General features: G+C 43.9%; 2 protein-coding genes across 2 annotated transcripts in view; both read right to left on the minus strand.

Moving 5' to 3' along the window:
* Positions 1 to 6,478, minus strand: part of GCN1 (GCN1 activator of EIF2AK4) — a 38,405-nt gene extending 31,927 nt beyond the window's left edge. Inside the window, exons 1-8 of the mRNA XM_039332666.1 lie at positions 6,420 to 6,478; positions 5,515 to 5,617; positions 4,248 to 4,311; positions 2,847 to 2,978; positions 2,004 to 2,112; positions 1,386 to 1,484; positions 641 to 775; positions 172 to 240 (exon numbers count right to left, since the gene is read on the minus strand). Of these exons, the coding sequence (XP_039188600.1) occupies positions 172 to 240; positions 641 to 775; positions 1,386 to 1,484; positions 2,004 to 2,112; positions 2,847 to 2,978; positions 4,248 to 4,311; positions 5,515 to 5,617; positions 6,420 to 6,437 (729 nt within the window). The 5' untranslated portion in view covers positions 6,438 to 6,478. The remainder of the gene's footprint in view (positions 1 to 171; positions 241 to 640; positions 776 to 1,385; positions 1,485 to 2,003; positions 2,113 to 2,846; positions 2,979 to 4,247; positions 4,312 to 5,514; positions 5,618 to 6,419) is intronic.
* Positions 6,479 to 7,630: 1,152 nt separating this feature from the next.
* Positions 7,631 to 11,639, minus strand: RPLP0 (ribosomal protein lateral stalk subunit P0). Its single transcript, XM_039332673.1, has 8 exons — positions 11,513 to 11,639; positions 11,308 to 11,417; positions 10,687 to 10,862; positions 9,785 to 9,872; positions 9,180 to 9,326; positions 8,685 to 8,870; positions 8,171 to 8,311; positions 7,631 to 7,837 (listed from the first exon to the last, which is right to left on the minus strand). Exons 2-8 carry the CDS (start codon positions 11,359 to 11,361, stop codon positions 7,682 to 7,684), a joined length of 948 nt encoding a protein of 315 aa, XP_039188607.1. The 5' UTR covers positions 11,362 to 11,417; positions 11,513 to 11,639; the 3' UTR covers positions 7,631 to 7,681.
* Positions 11,640 to 12,596: the final 957 nt, after the last annotated feature.

The raw sequence follows: 12,596 nt of genomic DNA on the forward strand, positions 1-12,596 counted from the left end.
GTCATAAAATCAAGGATTGCCTGTACCTAAGATGCCACAAGCAAAGCAGACGCTGGTCTACAAACCCTTTTGCTCAAATTGGCTTATGGCACCACAAGACTACACAGAGTTTATGGGCCAAATGAAGCACCCGACTTCATGGTTAGGGGGCTTTCGAGCGATTTCTCTCACCAGGATGTGTTTATGAGGCTTGGTCTTGCTCATCAGGATGGTCTTCAGGTAGAAATCCAGGAGGGCGCCCTGAACAACAATAGTAGTCATGATCCTGACATGCAACAACACACATCGCTTCACAGTAGGCCAAACAATAGGGGCTCGCCATGAAAATTACAAATATTATAGAGCCACAGTTTATAGCCTGAGGACAGGGTAGAGACATCATGCTTGGTTCTGCCGTGGCTTAAGATCCCCTTCCACTCAAGTGTGGAATTAACCCCAACTTAACAACTGCAGTGATTCACTTAATGATGGCAAGAAAGGTTGTAAAACGGGGCAAAGCTCACTTCACAACTGTCTTGGTTAGCGATGGAAATTTTGCCATCAATTGTGTTCGTGAGTCAAGGACTATCTGCATCTCGCCCTACGTCACATTTGCTAACGTTTTTCTCTCTCCAACCCCAAACGGCCTTTCTCAACTTGCCTTGTGTTTGTTGATGGTGCCGAGATCTTTCTGGTTGGTGCAGAACTGCACAAGCAGGCCCAGCATGATTGCATATCCCTGATTGGCTTCCAGATGAAGTATGATGGAGAGATACTGATCCACCAGCCCGGGATTCTGAGTTCAAAGAAGAAGAAAGAACGGCATAGCAGAAGCCAAAGAGAAGAGCCTGTTTTGACCTGTAACCCTGACACCCCAAAGCAGATTTCTCAGCCTTCCAGAATTCTCCAGCCAACATGCTGGGTGGGGAATTCTGGGAGTTACTAATACTAATACTTCTGTGTTGGAAGTATTGGTATTAGTAACTAATACTGAAGTGCTTCCATGGTGAAAGAATTTGCTAGTGACATCACTGTTGCCCAGTTGGAGACTCCGTTCAGGTCCCTGTGAAGTTGCCACCAAAATGTGTGCCCATCTAGCTATTTGCAGACGAACTGCTTTTGAACTGCTGGGTCAGCAGGAGCTACAGCATGTGACGGGAGCTCACCCTGCCCTGCGGCAGCAACGGGTCTCAAACACAAGCCTGTCAATCGTCAGCCCAGCATTCTAGCCTCATAAACCACTGGGCTCCACACCTGGAGTTGAATCAAACATCTTAAAGTTGTCACGGTTGAGAACATTGCCTCAATATATTGGATCATGATTTCTACCATGCCCAGTCAAGATAATACAATCTCAACACATCTAGAAGATACGAGATAGACAAGTAGATAGAAATGTCCTTCACCTCTTTCCAGAGTCTGTTCAACTTCTTCACAGCCCCATTCACCACAGGCTTGCGGGAGCCACCTAGGATCTCCAGCAGAAGGAAACACTGAACTTCCACCTGTTTAAAGACAGGTTAAGTAAAGGGATTATTTAATATCACTGACAATCCTTGATTTGTTTCTAGCTTGTTGGATATTGCTGGTCAGCAGCCAATTTCATATTTTGAATCAAGCAAAGGCTGAGGGAACCAGGAAGTCTACCTCAGTCTTCTCAGTATGATGCTCTCCAGACATTTTGTACTCCTAGCACTCTTATCATCCCCTCCAGATATTCTGGACTACGAAATTCATCTTCAACTTCCATCATTTTGGAATACATCCTAATTTGTTCCAAGATCTTAGGCCAAAAGCTCAAATTTGTTGACCCAATTAAATACTCTCTTCTCCACACAAGGCCTAATTTTGAGGCATTACACTCCCCGAGAGTTGGGAAAACAAGGTACATGTTAATAACCCTAACTTACCAACTGCAGGGATTCATTTAAAAATTGTGGCTTGATTATGGCCCTAAATCAAGGACTACCTGTAGTCCAACCGAGATCAAGGTAAAAGGTCACAGCAGAATCAAGGCTTCATACCAGCTTCTCCCATGTTTCTCCATGTCTCTTGTCTGGAGTTGGGAAGACAATTCGAACGAGCAGACAGGTCCATGAAAGAGCCAGCGAAGCTGCAGATCCACTGCTCTTGCTGTGACAGAAAGGAAAAACAGGATTATCTAAGGCAGGGGTCCCTAACACCCAGTCCGTGGACCGGCAACGGGCTGCAGCATGTCAGCAACTGGTCTGCACAAATAAGCGAAGCCCCATCTGTGGGATGCAGGCAGCACGTAAAACCACACCCCCTCCAGTCCACGGAAAAACATCTCTCCACGGACCCAGTCCCTGGTGACCAAAGGATAATCTGCTAATCTAAGGGATTGGGCAGCATCGTGGGTTTCCCGTCGCTGGTGCAGATGGGAAAGTTAGTGAAATGTTACAGAGTAAGCCAAAGGATTACACCTTTACCAAGGTGCAAAACTTCTAGTATACCACCTATTCATGTGAATTCATTTCATTGACCCCTGCTACAGTTTGATACAACTTTCTCAACCCTTTGTATGATGGCCGGGGACAAATAAAGTCCAAGACATCAAAGGACATTTGATAGCTACTCTAATTTCATCAGCCCTATAAGGTAGGAGATTTCTTCCGTAAAGTTGTGAAAATGGTTTCAAAGGAGCAGGCTGTACTGGTTTCTGAAACTAACTCCCAAAGAATCTATGGAGATTCTCCCTCACCCAGGTCATGTTTGTTCCAAAGGTGCTTTTCCAAGAGGCAACTGGACTTTTTTGAGTTTTTGCTTTGAAAACATTTCGCTTCTCACCCAAGGAGCTTCTTCAGTTCTGTTCCCCAAGAGGTCTTTGCACAACTCTCAGCTCTCACCTGGATCCCCCAGACTTGCTGCTGATTCCTGAAGACTGCAGGGAGTGCAAAAGATTCTTTGCGGTCACTTCCGGCTGGCATTCAGCAAGCTGCCGAAGAGCTGTTTGAAGGGCTCTGTGTGATGCGGCATCTCTAACAAAAACGAGGTAATTCAGAGACAGGAAGGGGAGAGATCATGAGGTGAAAAATTGGCTTCGGAAATATCCTGTCCTCAATCAAATTTTCCTAATAATCTATTTATTGCAATAGCAGCAAAGGTTACCACAGATAACCTTTGCTAAAGAGGATTAGGGGCGTGGAGGCTCAAAGATATGAAGAATGGTTTCAGGAATTGGGTATGTCTTGTCTAGTGAAAAGAAGGACTGGGTGACATGATTTGAGGGGTTACCACAAAGAAGAGGGGGGGTCAACTTATTCTCCAAAATAACAGAAGGCAAGACAAGAAGCAAAAGTTGGAAACTAATCAAGGAGAGAAGTAACCTAGAACTAAGGAGAAATTTCCTGACAATGAGAACAATTAACCAGTGGAACAGCTTGGGGGCTCCATCACTGGAGGTTTTAAGAAGAGATTGGACACCCACTTGTCTGAAATGGTGCAGGGTCTCCTGCTTGAGCAGAGACCTCCAAGGTCCTTTCCAACTCTGTTATTCTAATATTTTTATAATTGTATTTATAATTGTACAATATGTCTGAGTTTCCTTTTGTAACACTGAAGAAATTACAACATACATTTTAAAAAGTAGTAGACAGAACTGTGTTTTGTATTTTCATCTCTTTCAGATATGAGCCAAACTCGCATAAACTTGAATAAAAAAAAATCTTTCATAAGTAATGCACAACATGAATGCTGGACAGGAATACAGCATCCAGAAGGAATAGGTTGGGCAATGTTATTGTACATGAATACCAGTTAAAGTTTAATCAGTGAACTGAAAACGTATTTCTTTATTTACAGGAATCTGCTTTGTTTGGTCTTCTGTCCCTATAAACAATTTTGCAGCAGGCAGTTTAAAGATAGAAGACGTGCTTTTCCAAAACAATTTCTCCAAGCAGTCTGGTGAGACTATTATCAAAGCTCATAATTATTTTTTTAAAGGCATACATAACTAAAAAAAATGGTTTGAAAAAAATATAATTTTAAATAAGACTGTATATACTTACTTGCTCATTTATACAATTGGCTACGCACCCTATATTACAATATTATACAATAAAACACAAATAAAATCTCACAAAAAATGATGTTCAATCGGCACAGTGGTGTAAAAAAAAGCAGTTTTCAATAAGGAGGAAGTCTTATCATTAAGCCTCCAAATCCGTTTCCATACACTGTGGAGATCAAACAAATGTTATCTGAACTGGAGGGCAAAGTCTCCCAACTATCCAGTTTGACACAATTACCTGTATCGATGCAGAGTAAGGCAGAAAAGTTTGCAGAGACCCTTCACTGCACCTTCTGGCAGATCTACAAAAGATCAAACCAAAATTCAACATGGTACTTCAATGAAAAGCAATGCTTAAAATCAAAAACAATGTTTAATTCCATGTATAATTTATACTTTCCCCACAAACATCAACCAAAAGGAAATTAGATTTTGAGGGGGGCTATGTTTAGGAGGCAGAGATGATTGCACATTGCATTGCAATAAAAACACCCACCCTGAAGTCCAGAGCTTCTATTGAGATCTGATTAAACTTTTTAGTGCACATTTTGGAGCGAGAGGACCATTGGTTTGAAAGAAGGGTCAAAGAGGCCCTCTAGGTCCAAACTGAACAGCCCTCTCTTAAGAAGGGAAGGGATAGGACATCATCTATCTCCAGTCTACCACAGGGTCCTTTCAGCAGTTCCAAGAAGGCTCCACTCCCATTTGCACCACTCAGGTGACCCCTGAGGACATAGGTCAACCTCCAGGTAGCCTCAACGACTCTCTAAAAGAATGCAAATGACCAGCTATCTGCAAGGAATATAAATCCTTCCATTCCCCACCATCCAGTAAGAGCTGAAGAAGCTTCTTGGATGAGATGTGAAATGTCTTCAAGGAAAAACAAAAAAGTCCAGTTGCCTCCTGAAAAAGCATCTTTGGGATTCCCATTCAATGCTACAGGTAGTCCTCGACTTACAGCCATTTGTTTAATGACCATTCAAAGTTAAAATGGCATTGAAGAGTGATTTATGACCATTTTTCACACTTATGACCTTTGCAGCAACCCCGCGGTGACACGGCCAAAATTTGGATGCTTGGCAACTGACATGGATTTATCACAATTGCAGTGTCCCAGAATCATCCATTTTTTCCCAAATTCAATTCAAATCCTAGATCAGGAGTAGGCAACCTTGGCTCTTTTATGACTCATGGACTTCAATTCCCAGAATTCCTGAGCCAGCCATGCTGAAGGGAAAGGGAGAGGTTTCCAGGCTGAGCCATGCTGGCTCAGGAATTCTGGGAGTTGAAGTCCACGAGTCATAAAAGAGCCAAGGTTGCCTACCCCTGTCCTAGATTAACAGCCGTGTTTTTGACAACTTTGGTGATTCGCTTAGTTGTGGCAAGAAAAGTTGTAAAATGGGGCAAAACCCACTTTATAACTGTCTCGCTTAGCAACAGAAAATTTGGCTTCAATTGTGGTCGTAAATCAAGGACTGCCTGCATTTGACATCATATAACTCTACCTTTCCCAGTAATGCATCTTCCAAGTTCACTCAGGATTTCTCTGCGTTCCTTCACACTGGAGGTGGTCACTTTTACTGCAAATCTCTTCAGTGTTTCCGAAACCTAAACAGATGTTAAGAGATTTCACACAACAGCACTCCTTACTAGCACCGATGATGTTACCTAGTTTGTGTAATGAAATGTCTGCAAAACAAAAACCAACCCCACCAAGCTCAGAGAGCACCAAGGAGCCCTCATTTCAATCCTGAGGTACAAAATATTCTCCTTTATTGGTAACGGGGCAAATGTCTTGCTTAACAATATAAATTTGGAGCTCAGTTGTGGTCGTAGTTTCACACCCTACCTATGTTTAACAGCAATTAAACATGGCTGTCCGTGTATCACAATATACACAAACTGTCATTTCAACACAAGTTTCAGAGCCGAGTTTGACATTCTGGCTAGGCTATTCCACACCTAGGTCAGGCAGGAAGGCAAACCTCCTGATATAACCCGAGAAATAAACTCCAGAAAGGCCTCCTTTTAAAATAAATATAAAAAGAAAGAGCCCAACAGGCTACTCGACGGACAGAGTTTGCAAGGAAGGGCACAAATTTAAAAAGAAAAGGAAATACTTCAGTCTCTGCCTTCCCACCTAACGATTTCACAGCCGGAAAACTTTCCCGCGCCCAACTACAAAACCCATCATCCTTCCGAGAGCCGTGAGAGAACCAGGGAACCGTGGAGAGAGGCTCCCGCCGCCCCTCAGCGACCCGGGCGGAGCCTCCTAGAAGCGGGCCGGCGCGGAGCCGGGAAGCCGCCCGCTTCAAGGCCGACGAAGAAGACGCGGCTTCTCGCCCGAGGAACAGAGCCAAAACGGGCGGCGGAGGCGCCTCAGCCCGCCCGGGCCTTCGTCAGCACCCACCTGCGTGTCAGCCGCCATCGCGCCGGCTCCTTCCGGAAACGGTTCGCTTCACTTCCGGCGCGCTGGACGCAGGCTGATGGCGTCACGAAAGGCACATAGCGGGGACCTTTCATACCGAGACACGAGGACGCCGAATGCGCCTGCGCGTTGAGGTTCCCTTTGGGATGGAAGTTACTGCTAATGGAAATTCGCGTACTTCGACTCTCAAAAGGGGCAACGGCCCAATTATCCTCCGATCCATTTCCTTTATTTTATCCCTTCCGATTTTTATATTATTTCCCTATTTTATTTATATTATTTCCTTTATCTTTATATTTCCCCCTATTTTTATTATTTCCCCTATTTTTACTTGTATTATTTCCCTTATTCAGTGGATTGTCATTTTAATCATCACACCCATTTCCACTTCCCATTAACTCCACCAGCTTCAAAATAACAGTATTTTACATGTTGTTGGACACTTTTCCATTTATTGTCTTCAAATCGGACTTAAAAATATTGTCTTTCTGCTCCCCCTTTCTTTCAGTACTTTCATCTCCTTATTCAAGATCTACTCTGGGCACCACAAAAGGATCTGGTCCCTATTGATGAGTTTTCGACCCTTTGCACCCTTCAGCAGTTGTCCCAATATGTCATCAAATTAACTGTAGCTATATAAGGCAAAGATGGGGCAATTCCACAATCTGTGTGGCTAAGAGGTCAATTCTTCAATCAGATTAGAGCTGGAAGGGACCTTGGAGGTCTTCTAGTCCAACCCCTGCTCAAGCAGGAGACCTTATACTATTTCAGACAAGTCCAGTCTTTTCTTAAAAACCTCCAGTGATGAAGCACCCTTGAATGAATCCTTAAGAATCCTTGGATGAGATCACTTAGGTCAGAAATGATTTCGAGGAGCAAGACTGCATGAATAGAAGGGGCAACGGACACCGAGGTTCTAACCAAAAATTTAAGTTTTCAATCTACAAGTGTACTTTTTTTTTTTAAAGATGTGGCAATTGACTGTAATTTGTTCATTTATGATCAATTCGCTGGCTCTGTTAAGTTCATTTTTAAACTTTAAAACTTGGGAGACATACTTGATCTCCCTGTGTAATTAAGCAGAATAACTCTATTCCAGAATGACACAAATAATTATAGTAGTTGTCTGCTAACTGAAGCGCAAGAATTTGGACACCTCCAAAGGATATGTAAAAGAAGTATACTTTTATTCATTTTTTTTTTTTTTTTTGGGAATTCCACTCTACTCAGCCTAGGACAGGTGATTAGTCAAAGAGACCAAAGCCCATGTCTTCATCAGACTCTTCAGATTCTTCCTTGACTTCCTCTTTGACTGGAGCTGCTGAAGCAGGAACAGCTGCTTCGGTCACTGCTGGGACAGCTGCGGCAAAAGCCGATGGATCAGCCAGGAAAGCCTTTACCTGCAGGGGAAAAAAAATCCAGTTGTGTTTCAGTGTCAAAACATCCCTCCAGAGCTGGCAATTTCAGCTTTCCCAAACTTTGCAAAGAAAGTTGAAAGGGGGCATATACAACTGAGCCCAAAGGAGTAAAAATCGGCATATCGTCAAGTAGACTGGAAACTAGCATCAGCAGACTTGCAAGTACAGGACCACCATAAAGCCGTGTCGGTCGTAAATTGTGACATTCGTAAATCTTGTTCCAGGATAAGTGCCTCGGGATTTGAGGTTCTAAAAACTCAGCTCTGCCAACCAAGTCTCCAAACATCGAAGTCAAAGAGCCCTTCAACAACTTACCTTTTCAGCTAGTGGGAAAGAGTAGTTGGTCTCCACAGCCACAGCCAGGACTCGCTTGTACCCATTGATGATGGAATGGGGTATAGAAGCAACAGTAGGATAGCCGATCTGCAGGCAAACGCTGGCTACGTTACGAACGCCCTACAAGGGACAAGAGACACGGGTTCCAAATCCCACTCCCAGGATAAGCCTTCAGCACCTTCTGCTCTCTGAGCTTGGTGTGGTTTTCTTGGAGACGTTTCATTACCAAACTAGGTAATAACATCACTGGCAGTAGCCCTGATGATGTCACCTAGCTTGGTAATGAAACGTCTGCAAGAAAACCACCAAGCTGAGAGCCCACAGTTCAATCCTGAGCTGCTAATAGTCTTTTCTATGGGCTATTTTGATATTGAAATGTACAACAATTAAAACTCCCGCTAAAGTTCTCTCCACCACCCTGCTCACTCCTCTTTCTTCTCAGCCTTCACAAAGAGTCCCACACGTCAGCGTGAAGTCGGGGAGCCTTGCTTACTTCCAGAAAACGTTTGTGCAACGTCTCCTCAGTGATATCCAAAACTTCCGGGTTGTAAATGCTGCCATTATCAAACACTTGCTGGATGATGAGCCCGAAGGAGAAGGGCGAGATATTCAACATGTTCAGCAGAGTGGCTTCACTGGCGCCCACTTTGTCTCCAGTTTTGATCAGCTGCACGTCACTCTAAGAAAGGAGAAAGGAAGGATCAGAAAAAGACGGCACAATTTTGCCAAGCCACATCATCTTAACATGTCCTATGGTTCTGCAGCCTCTCTTAGCAGTTCAGACAACCACGCAGTTGTGGGGCTGGTTAGCAGCCTGAAAAGTCCTCCCTTCGCCTAATATCGTTTCAGTCGTGCTTGGATCTTTTTTAAAATTTTAAACTTTCATACAGTGTTTTTCTCTTTTAAGATTGTATTCTCTCGATTTCTAGCAAAACTGGGGCTCTCCATAGTCCACCGTACACCCAACAAGGCTCTATTTGGGACTTACCAAGATTTCAATCGTGCCTCTGGAGATTTTGGTGGTGATGCCCAAAGCCTGGAAAAAGGAGGTCTTCTCGGGACCCAGGCCAGTGTTTTGAGCTGGCACAATGACATCACAGGGAGCAATTGCTCCAGCCCGGGCAGCAGCTGGTACCTAGAGAGAGAAAAAGGAATCCTCAAATATTCATCCATCCTCAGCTCGGCTACACCAAGAAAAGCTTAACCGATTTTTACACCTACAAAGAAAATGGAGCATCTGTCCCCAGTGACAGGACAACTGGAGTAGTAAATGCCAAACCCACCAGTAACTGGGTCTTGACTGCTGCTAGCTTGGATACCTGGATCCCCCACCTGGTCCTAACAAAGTGATTTTTGAGTCCTTGACGTACAATCATTTGTTTATAGTCTCCATTGGAAGTTACAACAGTATTGAAAATGTAGCTTATGATCGTTACATTACACATTCCCATGGTCACGTGATCAAAATTCAGACCCTTGGCAATAAAACAGAAGTTTTGGGCATGTCTTTAGTAGCATTTTTCAACCTTGGGAACTTCAAGATGCATAGACTACAACTCCCAGCATTCTCCTGTGTATTCCGTTTCCATTTACCTTGTTGGCAAGCAGCATATCCCTGATTTCTGTCAGATCCTCCTTGGTGAACACAAAGCCCACATTTCCACGGATATGAGGCAGCAGCCTAAAAAATACAGCCAGTGTTATTTTGTCATCGTTCCAGCAAGCACCTTTAAAAGAATAATGTGCGCTAGCAACTTGCGGAACAGAGAAGTTTGGACTGATTTACTAGCTCAGAAAAGCAACTTCGTTTGGCTAATAAGACCAGAGTCAAAAGGATGGCAGGTCTGTTGCTAAATTCTTGTTTTGCAATAAAGATGGCATGAAGTCAACAAAAGCTGGCCATACAGGCTGACAGAAAGCGTCTGGGTTGGTGGCGTTTCATAGAACTGAAACCCAGAATTCTAAGACAAATCAAGTTTGTATCTGGACCAAACCACACACCATCCAAAACTACTTTGTGAGCAGAAAGCTAATGGAAGATATTTTTTTTAATTCCAAAAGCATACCTAATACTCCCTCCTCTGATTTTCTTCACAACCCTGTGGGATAGTTCAAAGCCACCCAGCCAGCTTACATGCCTAGGGCAGACTAGAATCAAATCTCCCAGCATCTTGACTTTTAAATTTTTTTCCAGGCTCGTTGTGTTCATTTTAGAAAAAGAAAGCAAAGAGCTGATGGGGCCCTGTCAACCACCAACTCTTATTCTCTGACACAAGAAGGAAGAATTCTCTAAAATGGTGGTTCTCAACCTGTGATCCACAGACTCTGTGTATGTGATGTGATCATAAGGGGGCCACAAAGACTCCATGCAGTTTAAATCTCAAGCTAAGCCTTGGGGTTCCACGGCCACAAAAGGTATTTAAAAGGGGTGAAGAAAAGGTTGAGAAACACCGCTCTAAAGATTGGGAGAACCCCCGGAGCTTTAGGATACTAACTTTTCCAGAGCAGGGTTGTTTTCCAGATGGCCCCGGATGGCCTTACGCATCATGGTGTTCTTTCCCATGAGAACAACGGCCTTCCCGCGCAGGGACATCCGGATCTGCTGCATCTGCTTGGAGCCAACGTTGTCTGCTCCCACGATGAAACATTTTGGATAATCGTCCAGGAGTTGCTAAAGAAAGGCATAAAACAATGCCTTGGCTGTCGTTCTTCAAACAAGCATTTTATTTTTATTTATACCATTTTATTGTTTATATATACTATATATATATGCATATCATTTTATATATACCATTTTATTTTTATATATACCATATATATATATATATATGTGCATGTGCCACTTTGTTTTATTTTTATATATACCATATATACATGTGTGTCATTTTATATTTTTTTTATTTTACATACCATTTTACCTATATACCCTTTTATTTCTTATTTTCTTTCTTGAACCCTGCGCTACAAATATTCCCATCTCTTTAAGTTTTTTTTCCCTGTTGGCTGGTTATTAGGAAACAATGGAGGAGGGGGAGGGGGCTCCCAAGACCTAGCTGTCCCCGCCGCAGCCTGGCGCTCTGCACATGCTCAGGAGCGCCCCCGCCCCAACGACTTACGATGATCTTGAGGAAGTAGTTGGACTTCCACGTGGCTCGGTCTTCCCTGGGCATCGCGGTGACCCAAGGATCGCGCGACGGGGCGGCGGTTTAAAGACAAGCGGCGTTCTCTGGAGAGGGAGATGAGAAAGAAGGGGAATCAGGGCCGCGCGAGGTAGGCCGCGAAGCCGCCCAGCCACCCGCGCGGCCTACAGCAACGACCTACCTCACGAGGCCTCCGTGGAAGAAAGGGAGTGGCGCCAGTCCCGCCGCCCGCTTTTATACCCAGGACGCCGCGACCAATCAGCGGGCGGCCTCTGCAGGGCCGCGCCTTTTTCGCGACGGATTGGGCGAGCCGTGGAGGAGGAGGCGGAGCAAAGAGGAGGAGCAGGGTCAGGTCCACCCCTCGGGTCTGATAGGCTGGTTGGGACGGTCACTCAAAGGAAGGGTTCGCTGATGTAAATACAGCTCATCCGTCCTTGAGCAGCTTGAAAAAGTTTTTATTATTATTATTTATTATTATTTCAAAGTTTTATTTTTCTTGGAAAAGCCGGGCGTTTTTTTCCTCCACCTAGAAGAGCGGAGCTGCCCTCCTAGACCCACAGCGAGATGGGATGCAAATAAACTGAGCAGATCAATAATAAATAAAACGTCCTCGGGATGAAGCACCAGGTGAAGCCAGAGATGGTGGCAGACTCAGCTCGGGGTCATCTAGTCGGTCCCAAAGGAGCCTTTCTCAAGAGCCAGCTGGACTTTTCTCTAGGGAAGACGCTTCTCATCCCAGAAGCTTCTCCAGAACTAAAGCAGCTTTTGGGATGAGAAGCGAAACGTCTTCAAGGAAAAAACGAGAAAGTCCAGTTGCCTTTTGAAGAAAAAAAAAAAAAAAACACCATTGAGACCGCCGTGACCTGGATGACTGAGAATCTCCATAAATATCTACCTCAGTGTTCTTCAAAACTTGGCAACTTTAAAGGACTTAAAACTCCTTTCAGCCACTTAAGGGAGAATTTTTATAAAATGTTTTATAGATGGCACCTTGATCCACAAAAAATGTCTTATATGTACCCTGACGTGCAACCTAAATGTTGGAGATGTGGTTATAAGGATGCTTCCTATTATCATATTTGGTGGTCATGCAGAGAGATAAAAGCATTTTGGATCAAAATATGGTGGAATATCCAGAGAATTTTTAGAAGGAGGGTAAAATTTACTCCGCAATTATTTTTGTTAGGTATTGTTACAGATTGTGATACAAAGGAGGTTGTTTTGATGTTAAATTTGATTACAGCCGCTAGGCTGTTAGTAGGACA

Source organism: Crotalus tigris, unplaced genomic scaffold (assembly GCF_016545835.1).
Source record: "Crotalus tigris isolate CLP2741 ecotype Arizona unplaced genomic scaffold, ASM1654583v1 scf7180000024461.5605484, whole genome shotgun sequence".
Taxonomy (NCBI): Eukaryota; Metazoa; Chordata; class Lepidosauria; order Squamata; family Viperidae; genus Crotalus; species Crotalus tigris.

What these genes read in the sequence shown, in the direction of transcription:
- RPLP0 (XM_039332673.1), bottom strand. Translation starts at nt 11,361, where the DNA reads ATGCCCAGGGAAGACCGAGCCACGTGGAAGTCCAACTACTTCCTCAAG. An exon ending in AACAACCCTGCTCTGGAAAA is followed by an intron (nt 9,873 to 10,686) that starts GTTAGTATCCTA and finishes TGTATTTTTTAG; the next exon opens with GCTGCTGCCTCATATCCGTG. An exon ending in TGCACAAACGTTTTCTGGAA is followed by an intron (nt 8,312 to 8,684) that starts GTAAGCAAGGCT and finishes TGTCCCTTGTAG; the next exon opens with GGCGTTCGTAACGTAGCCAG.